Source organism: Physeter macrocephalus, chromosome 6 (genome assembly GCF_002837175.3).
Source record: "Physeter macrocephalus isolate SW-GA chromosome 6, ASM283717v5, whole genome shotgun sequence".
Lineage (NCBI taxonomy): Eukaryota > Metazoa > Chordata > Mammalia > Artiodactyla > Physeteridae > Physeter > Physeter macrocephalus.
In genome coordinates this window covers 54,109,040-54,119,557 of record NC_041219.1, presented here as the reverse complement: position 1 = coordinate 54,119,557, position 10,518 = coordinate 54,109,040, and the positions used below count along the sequence as shown (strand labels likewise).

General features: G+C 40.1%; 1 protein-coding gene across 5 annotated transcripts in view; it reads left to right on the top strand.

Annotated features, from left to right (window-relative positions):
* Nucleotides 1–10,518, top strand: part of ADIPOR2 (adiponectin receptor 2) — a 57,793-nt gene that overhangs the window by 21,404 nt on the left and 25,871 nt on the right. For 2 of the 5 annotated variants that reach the window (XM_007101149.4, XM_028490850.2), the window contains one exon: nt 5,051–5,303. The exons of 1 other annotated variant lie outside the window; for it this stretch is intronic. In XM_007101149.4, the coding sequence (XP_007101211.1) occupies nt 5,133–5,303 (171 nt within the window). In that variant the 5' untranslated portion in view covers nt 5,051–5,132. Of the gene's footprint in view, nt 1–250; nt 322–381; nt 406–5,050; nt 5,304–10,518 lie in introns of those variants that run through there. 2 more of the 5 variants (XM_024129233.3, XM_055085405.1) reach the window with 2 other exon arrangements.

Below are 10,518 nucleotides of genomic sequence, written 5' to 3'. Positions count from 1 at the left end.
CTCTGGGTGCTAGAATGTTGTTTGTTGCTGGTTACACAGCATTTATACTTTGTCAACTTCGTGTCCTTTGTGTGCTTTTCTGAATGTATTTTTTGCATGAATAAAAAGTTTACTAGACAAAGAGGCCATATAGTACTATAGTATATTTCCACCCCCTCATTAAAAAATGTGCAAAATACACATAACATGAAATTAACTATCGTCACCATTTTTAAGTGTGTAGTCATGTTGTATATCCGTGTTGTTGCAGCCGTCACCACCATTCATCTACAGAACTCTTCTTTTTTCATCTTGCAAAACAGAAGCTATACGCATTAAACGGTAACTCTCCATTCCCTCTTTGCCCCAGCCCCTGGCAACCACCATTGTACTTTCTATGAATTTGACTACTTTAAATAGCCTATGGTAAGTGGAATCATAAGGTCCTCAGGTTCACTCAGGTTGTAGCTTGTGTCAGAATTTTCTTCTTTTTTTGAGGTTGAATATTTTCTTGTATGTATAGATCACATTTTGTTTATTTGTTTATCCATTGATGGGCACTTGGGCTGCTCCACGTTTTACCTATTGTGAATAACGCTGTTATGAACATGAGTGTATAAATGTCTCTTCAAGACCCTGCTTTCAGTTCTTGTGAGTACATACCCAGAAGTGGAATTGGCTGGGTCATATAGTAAATGTATTTTTAATTTATTTGAGGAACTGCCATACTATTTTCCATAGCTTGCCTGCTCTTTTAAAATTGGGGGCAACGTAAAAATTAAAATTATGAAATAGGTGAAGTAATACATTGTACTATAATATAGTCTACCTTTGGCGGGAAGTCCAGTATAACTGATTAAATATGACATAAATAATATTAATTCCTTTTCTTCTGTTTTTCCCCTGGAGAATAAGACATTTATTCATTCATACAAGAAACCTTTACCTCTACTGTGTATCTGTTGCGGTTTGGTTCTCAGCAGTGAGCAAACAGAAACCCTTGCCTCATGGAACATGCAGACAAGTACTGGTTTTTAGAAAATACCTTTCCTGGGATAGAGCTAAATTTCTAGACCAGAAGTATCAAACCATTAAGTTAGCAGTTTGTTCAGGTAGAGAAAATTACTTCTGAGTTACCATTTAAGCAACTTTGGGGCTTTTAAGCAACATAATAATTTACCTTATGCAGTATTATTTGAAGGGAAAGTGAAGTCTAAGAAGTGTGAGCTTTAAATTTTCCATTGCTTTCCCACTGGGAAGGAATCTTGGTGTGAGTACATTTGACTGGGAGTCAACAGATGAGGGTCCAGTCCTGACTTTAACATCTAATATTTGGTATTCTCCTCCGTTTTTTGTACTTTGATCCTTATCCCACCTCAGTCCTTTATATAACCTTTTTTTTTCAAAGGATTTTGTCCTGTGTTGTTAACTATTATTATGCTAGTATCACTTTTCTTTTCTTTTCTTTTCTTTTTTTTTTTTTTTTTTTTTTGCGGTACGCGGGCCTCTCACTGCTGTGGCCTCCCCCGTTGCGGAGCACAGGCTTAGGCCGCGCAGGCCCAGCGGCCATGGCTCACGGGCCCAGCCGCTCCGCGGCATGTGGGATCTTCCCGGACCGGGGCACGAACCCGCGTCCCCTGCATCAGCAGGCGGACTCCCAACCACTGTGCCACCAGGGAAGCCCTCACTTTTATTTTTTACAAATAAATTTATTTATTTTTGGCTGCGTTGGGTCTTCGTTGCCGCGTGCGGGCTTTATCTAGTTTCAGTGAGCGGAGGCTACTCTTCGTTGCAGTGCACGGGCTTCTCATTGCGGTGGCTTCTCTTGTTGTGGAGCACAGGGTCTAGGTGCGTGGGCTTCAGCAGTTGTGGCTTGCGGGCTCTAGAGTGCAGGCTCAGTAGCTGTGGCGCACAGGCTTTGTTGCTCCGCGGCATATGGGATCTTCCCGCAGGCTTAGTTGCTCCGCGGCATATGGGATCTTCCCGGACCAGGGCTTGAACCCATGTCCCCTGCATTGGCAGGCGGATTCTTAACCACTGCACCACCAGGGAAGTCCCTAGTATTAACACTTTTAATCCTAGTAATCCCTAGTTCTGTTTTCAAGCTCATTCTCTCTTCTGAATTCCAGATTTATGTTTCCTGGTGCCAAGTGAACATTTCTTTCACTTCGGACACCATTTCTGAAAACAAATTCATTCTTCTGCTGCTGTGAATTTGCTTCTCCCCTGGATCATCAGTGAATGGCATCCTCTATACGCTCGGCTGCTTGAGCAAAAAGCCTGCGTCATCTGAGTTCTTTCTTGTCCCTGTTCTCAGATTTCTGAACAGACCCTGGAGTCCTTGCCTTGCATATGCTGTTTTCTCTGTACAGAATACCTTTCCTCTACTCTGCTTGGCAAATCCCCATTGCTTTTGGGCAGAGTTAGTGACGCCTGTGTCTCTGCTCCTAGAACGTGTGAGGTCAAGTTTCCATTTTACTTCTTTTGTTTCATAGTTTCATATTTGATCATCTGTAGAAAGGACTCTGTCTACTGGGAAGAAGCCTTAGCAAATTTAAAAATAAGTTATTTATGCCAATACGTAAATTAGTTTGTGAAAACATTTTTAAAAAGTAATAGGGTGCATGTTAAGCAATTTTATACAGAAAATGAGTCTCTTTTCCAACAAACACTGCAGGTATAATAATTCATTCAATAAAAGTATATTTAATCTAGATATTGGGGGCAAGAGGCCTTGCAACCTGTAGAGGAGGTGTAGGAATTGAAAAACTCACCTTAGTATTTTCTTTCTTTCCTCATCCCCACTGGCCACTCAGAGATTTTAAAAGACCTTAGATCTGCCCTACTTGCTGAAAATGCACCCGGTTGGATTTGTGTTGGACTTCTATGTCTATTGATAAATTCAGAGCACCTCTCAGTTACTTGTTCCTTCCTGCCAGCTGTTTGTATTGGATTCCTTTCTTTTCTCTTTTTTTTTTTAAATCTTAGTTCTGTGTAATATAGCGTAGTAGTCTTAGAATCCTGACCAACGAAAAATTTCTGAAGTAGAATAGAGATTAACTCTTCAGGTTAACAGATAATGGTACTCTGAAGTCTTACTTTCTATCTCCCATCTCACTTCCTTTTACTGTTAAGAATCAGAGCAAGTTAAAGCCTAGTTCCGAATACTTTCCTTATTTATTAATTTTTTTTTTGTGGTACGCGGGCCTCTCACTTTTGTGGCCTCTCCCATTGCGGAGCACAGGCTCCGTATGCACAGGCTCAGCAGCCATGGCTCACGGGCCCAGCCGCTCCGCGGCATGTGGGATCTTCCCGGACTGGGGCACGAGCCCGTGTCCCCTGCATCGGCAGGCGGATTCTCAACCACTGTGCCACCAGGGAAGCCCGACTTATTTTTTATTCTTCTTAGCAAGAAGATCATTTATCCAAGTACAGCTGGACAGTTCATTGTTCCAGCTACTCTTAGAGATTAATGGCCTTGGATAAGTTGCCTAATCTCTGAGCCTCAGTTTCCACATCTGTAAAATGGGGATAAGATACCTCAGAGGGCCATATGTAAGAATTATGTGAGATACCGTGTGTAAATTCTCTGGTACAGAATTTAACTTTGTCAATCCACAGTAAATGTTAGCTCCCTCTTCCCTGAAACAAAGTGAAATGGTGGGTGTGAAACAGCTTTGTAAATAAATATAAATCACTAGCATTGTTTCCTCTTTCAGCGTTGGGTATTAATAGCATAGTTTATAATCTCATTATTAGAATATGCTGGCTCAGGCCCTTATGTGACAGGCACAGGCCCAGATTTGGTGATCCTTAAAGACTGTGTTTGTTCTTGTTCTAAAAACTTGAGAGAACTCATACAACAAACTCAGATGATTTATGAAACTAACAGTTGGCTAATTCTTAGTCTAATTGGAACTGTTGAGCTAATTCTTAGTCTTGTGTATCCACATATGAACACTAAGTGCATCTTTTACCCTCTCTTCATACTATCCAGGCCCTCCCACATTGCCCCACTCCTCCTCTGCTGCAGTAAAAATTTTGAATCCCATGGGATTTATGAGCATAACATGTACCTTGGCTTCTTCCTGTTTTTGTCTTCCTAGTTGGATTGGCTGTGATAATCACCTTATTTGGATATGTAACTTAAATCTCTAAAAAGCCTTTGTCCTGTGAGTTACGAGGTAGAGGGCCAAGGACTTGAAATTATTGAACTCCTAGGAAACTTATGTGATCCAGTTTAGAGAAATATTGATGATCTCTGAATGTGTTTTTACCACTTAAGAACATTTAAATATCATCTGTCATGTTCCTTAAACATTTATGTGCGTAGCACTTTCTGGGAACTCAAGGATATAATAGGAGTGTGCTCTTGCCTTCCAGAGTAATCTACTTGGAGTTCAAAGCAGCTCAAAAATACTGAAATTTCAGACATTAAGCAACTTAAATGCAAAACATAACCAATAATATGTGCCATGTCAGTCAGAGACGTTGTCTTATTTCATAAAAGTATGGTGAATTTTGGTTTCCTCACCTGTGAAGTCGAACTCAAAATACCCTGAAGGGTCATTGTGATGATTTAAATGAGATTGGATATGTAAAACCTAGTTGTAGTACATAAAATCCACATATATGCTTTCTACAGTTAGGTATGTTTTTAATTGAAAAAGTATTAGATGGCATGTGGTAAAAACAATGCAGGCAGAACAAAATGAAGAGTAAGCCTTGTCACTCCAGACCCTAGGTTCTTCCCTGTGTGCCTCTGGACCAAGAGCACAATTTCAAATAAATAGGTATTCTTTGTACACATGTGCACTTATTCACGATTTTATACTTTTATAATGAATAAGTGGGAACATTATACATGTCAGCTTTGGTAGCCTGCTTTTTTCATTTACAAGTAGATTTTGGCAGTCCTCCTTATCAACAAGTGTAGGGTTTTTTTAATACATTATTATTTTATTCTTAATGATTGCAGAAAATTCTAGTTTTAGTGTATAATAAATAATACAACATGTGTCTTCCCCCATCACTCATTCAAATATGTTAATTCAAAACTTTCTCTCCTTAGGGTCAACTCACTATCCTGAAAGTCCATCCTCCCAAGAAGAAGGAACAGAAAGACCTCTTTGTAAGAAAGGTGCGGGTATCCCATGAATGAGACAGCAGAAAACCGACTGGAGGACAGCAGGACTCCAGAGCCAGATATAAGGCTCAGAAAAGGGCACCAACTTGATGGTACAAGGAGAGGTGACAATGACATCCACCAAGGAGATTTGGAGCCTCTCGTAGAGGCATCTGTCCTTTCTTCCTATCATAAAAAAGTAAGTTAAAGTGGAAGGATGGTAAGTAAAACAAATTTATGGGAATGTAGCTGGAGGAAGGATATTAGAAAGAGTAGGGGGACTCTGCTGGAGAGAGGATGGTGTTTTGGAAAGGAACCCTGAGCACATTTGTAAGATTTTGAAGTCTCTTATTCTTGAGGTAGCTAGGAATTAGTTATGCCCTTTCTGTTGACACGTAAAACCGTACTTAAGCTGCTCTATCTTATTTAAGAAAGGAAATGGGTTTTTGTAGTTACCATATATCCTTTATAATTCATCCATGATTTAGTAATGACATTATCGTTTATATTTTTGGAGAAATCCTGATTGCATGCTGGAACTGCTTCTCAGATAGAGTTTATCTCCAGTGCATACCTTGGGAGCCAGTAGAATTCTTGGAAAATAATCTAATCTTTCCTTTTACCTCGCAGAGAAAAGAGCAGCTTTTAAATGATTGAAACAGCTATACCGAGAGCGCAAAGGTGTGAGCAGGTCCCAGTGTCATTGTTAATAGACATTTTGCCATGTGCTTTGGAACCTTGCAGTTGTGTAGCACATTCAGTGTTGTGTTTCTAGTACAGTGTTTCTCAGACTGTAGGTTATGCCCATTAGTAGTTTGTGAAATTTATTTTGGTACTACAAGCAGTGTTAATTAGACAGCAAATAAAGATATTAAGGTGCATATATGTAGTAATATACATTTAAACTATGTTATTTGATGAAACTGTTTAGCTCTATTTAGATATGTATGTGTTTATAGATATGAATAATATATACATTTCTTACTGTGGGTTGTAGTTAGAAACATATTGAAAGCCTCTATTTGGAACTGCATCTTCACTATAGTAAGAGATAAGCTTATTGTGTGGGTAATAGTGGTGCTGGTTGGAACTCGAGAGGATTGTCTTGTCTTTTCAGGTCTTTTATAAGAATTTCACCAGAGCACTGTAGAAATACAGGCTATTGTGGCAGGAAATATAAGATTATTTCTTCTTTTACCCTTGGTAACACTTTGTAAGCCAGCTTCATACTCTTGGCTCGTTGTGCTACATTGAAAGACTATTTGTGTCCCTGTGTGTGCGTGTGCCCCCGCATACACAGGGAAGGATTAAAAACAAGATTTGCTTACTGTGAGTACAGTGTAATTTGGCCTTCAAACTACCATTACTCTTTTTTTTTTTTTTTTTTTTTTTAAATTCATTTTATCTGTTTATTGTTGGCTTTGGGTCTTTGCTGCTGTGGGCAGGCTTTCTCTAGTTGCGGTGAGCGGGGGCTGCTCCTCGCTGCGGTGTGCGGGCCTCTCATTGCGGTGGCCTCTCTTGTTGCAGAGCATGGGCTCTAGGTACACGGGCTCAGTAGTTGTGGCTCGCAGGCTCTAGAGCGCAGGCTCATCAGTTGTGGCACACGGGTTTGGTTGCTCCATGGCATGTGGGATCTTCCTGGACCAGGGATCAAACCTGTGGCCCCTGCATTGGCAGGTGGACTCCCAACCACTGTGCCACCAGGGAAGCCCTACCATTACTCTTTTAAAAGAAGTTTGACAGATATCTGGGGTAAGAGCTTTCTTCCTTGCTTATGGTTTGCTTTCTTGTTGATGTTTTACAATAACATGTACTAGCAGCTAAGATTCCCCTATTCAGGCTGAGCAACTTGACTTTCCCTCCACTGCTACTTAGGCCTAAGCAGTTATCCAAGTAGTAAGAACTATCACAGGTTTGGATGAGGACTGGGTTATCTTTTCTTTTTTATTGTAGTAAACACATGACATACGTTACTGCTAACCGTATGCGTTTTGTTGTGCTGCAGATCACTAGGGCTTTTCCATCTTGCGTGAGTGAAACATCTACCCATTGAATAGCAACTCCCCATTTTCTCCACCCCGCCAGCCCTCGGCAACCACCATCCTACTTTCTGCTTCTATGAGTTTGACAACTTTAGATACCTCATATAAATGGAATTAGGTAGTATCTGTCCTTCTGTGACTGTCTTATTTCACTGAGCACAGTGTCCTCAACATCTTCATGTTGTAGCATAAGACACGCCTTTTTTTTTTAAGGCTGAGTAATATTTTATTGATGTGTATATATCACTCTGTCTTTATCCATTCATCTACTGATGGTTGTTTAGGTTGTTTCCACCTCTTGGCTCTTGTGAATAATGCTGCAAATATCTCTTCAAGGTACTGTTTTTAGTTCTTTTGGATTAATACCCAGCAGTGGGATTACTGGGTCATATGGTAGTTCTGTTTTTAATTTTTTAGGAACTTCCATACTGCTTTCCACAGTAGCTGAATCATTTTACATTCCCATCAGCAGGTACAAGGGTTTTAATTTCTCCATATCCTCATCAGCACTTTATTTTCTTTTTTGATAATGGCTATCCTAACAGATGTGACTGTGGTATCTCATTGTAGTTTTGATTTGTGTTTCCCTGATGATTAGTGATGTTGAGCATCCTTTTCATATACCCGTTGGCCATTTATATGTCTTTTGGAGAAATGTCTATTCAAATCCTTTGCGCATTTTTAAGTTGGGTTCGTTTTTGTTTTGTTTTTGTTTGTTTGTTTTTTGCTATTCAGTTATAGGAGTTCCTTATATATCTTGGACATTAACCCCTTATCAGATCCATGGTTTGCAGATATTTTCTCCTGTCCTTAGGTTACCTTTTCACTCTCAATTGTCTTCTTTGCAGGAGCTTTGTGGTATGACATAGTCCTACTTTTCTAATTTTGCTTTTTTTTTTTTAGGAAATGCTCAACATCTTTAATCATTAGAGAAACGCAAGTCAAAACCTCAATGTGATACCACTTTACATGCACAAGAATGGTTAAATTTTTTTTGCAAGGGGGACAATTACAAGCATTCACGAAGATGCGAACCCTCATATATGCTGAGGGTAATATAAATGGTATAGCTGCTCTAGAAAAACTGTCGCCCGTTCTTCAAAAAGTTAAACAGAGTTATCATATAACCCAGCAATACCACTTTTAGGTCTATACCCAAGAGAAATAAAAATATGCATCAAAACGAAACTTTATATGTATGTTCCTAGCAGCACTATTTGTGAGTCAAAAAGTAGAAGCAACTCAAATGTCCATCACTTGCTTGATGAATAGATATATTAAATGAGGTATATCCATAAAATGGAATATTTTTGGCAAAAAAAAAAAAAAAAAAAAAAGAGGGCTTCCCTGGTGGCGCAGTGGTTGAGAGTCCGCCTGCCGATGCAGGGGATACGGGTTCGGGCCCCGGTCCGGGAGGATCCCACATGCCGCGGAGCGGCTGGGCCCGTGAGCCATGGCTGCTGAGCCTGTGCGTCCGGAGCCAGTGCTCCACAACGTGAGAGGCCCACGTACTGCAAAAAAAAAAAAAGAAATACTGTTACATACCATACTACCACCTGGATAAACCTTGAAAGCATTCTGCTAAATGAAGGAAGCCAGTCACAAAGATGACATATTTAATGATTCTGTTTATATGAAATGTCTAGAATAGGCAAATCTATGGAGACAGAAGGTAGATTTGTGGTTGTCAAGTGCTGGGGGGATGGGGAAATGGGGAGTCACTGCTAATGGGTATGGGGTTTCTTTTGGGGTGATGAAAATGTTTTAAAATTGACAGTGTCATGAAGCTTTTCCTCTACATTTTCTTCTAGGATATTTATAGTTTCAGGCCTCACATTTAACTTTTTTTTTTTTTGGCTGTGCTGCGTGGCTTGTGGGAACTTAGGTCCCTGACCAGATCAAACCAGGGCCCTTGGCAGTGAAAGCATGGAGTCCTAACCACTGGACTGCCAGGGAATTCCCACATTTAACTTATTTTTAGTTAAGTCATTTTGAATTCGTTTTTTTGTGTGGTGTAAGCTAAGGGTCCAGTTTCATTCTTTTGCATGTGGATATCCAGTTTTTCCAACACCATTTGTTGAAGAGACTGTCCTTTCCCCATTGTGTAGTCTTGCCACTCTTGCCGAATATCTGTATATGTGTGGGTTTATTTCTGTGCCCTCTCTTCTGTTGCATTGGTCTATGTGGCTGTCTTTATGCCAGTACCATACTGCTTTGATTACTGTAGCTTTGTAATATGTCTCGAAGTCAGGAAGTGTGATGCCTCCAGCTTTGCTGTTCTTTCTCAGGACTGTTTTGACTATTCAGAGTCCTTTGTCATTCCATATGAATTTTAGGATTGTTTATTTCTGTGACTGGGGTTATCTAAAAGGAAGTGGAAATGTAATGAGCAGAATTGGATGAGGCTTGACTCGGTTATTGAAGGACTAAAAGGCATTCCAGGCCAAGGGAATAGCAGATGTGAAGACTCAGAAGTAAGAAATAGCATGATGCTTTTAGGGAATAGTAATAATGATAATTGCTAACGTGTTTTGAGTATACATTGGTGTATATTGATGTGTGAACCTGCAAAATGTCTGGTATGGCGAGAGTGAAGGGTACAAGGGAGTCAGTTTGTTAGCAAGTGAGCCTAGACAATCGGGGCCTAAAATCCAGATCTTTAGCCTCCCAGTCCAGTGTTCTTCCACCCTCCAAAGTTCTTTCTGAAATGTGTAGTGTTGTGTTTTGGTTGAAGTGGATAGACCATTACTTCTAGGCCTCTGGCTCTAAAGCATCAGCTCTTTTAACTGTATTTGCTGAACTTTATAGTTTGTGTTTTGTAACCATCTATAGCTAAAAACACAAAAGAGGCATTTCAAACCAGGTTACCCTTGATCTTTAGTTTTATGGCTTTATTTCGTATCTCTGAGTTTTTAAGGTATTAAGTTGAATAAAGAGAGCAGCCTTTATGGTTGTCCTACTTTTCCTCTGCTCCCAATTCTTCTTCATAAATGGGGACTGGAGCCAACTTTTCATTCATTCAACCTAGGAATTATTTTCTTGAACTGATTTGCTTTAACCAAACTCATAAGAATGCCACTGTATATTAGTTTATCATAAGAAAGCTAACTTGTAATTAGACTCCCGTCTGCCAATCACTTCATTTTCTTTTCTTGAGGAGGTCTACTTAGGAAATTCAATTAAGATTAGAGACAGTTGCTTTGTGAGAATTAAAAAAAAAAACTTGGATGATTTTAAAGGTCTTTTCCATCCATCTTTTTTTTTTTTTGTGGTATGCGGGCCTCCCTCTGTTGTGGCCTCTCCCGTTGCGGAGCACAGGCTCCGGACGCGCAGGCTCAGCGGCCATGGCTCACGGGCCCAGCCGCTCCGCGG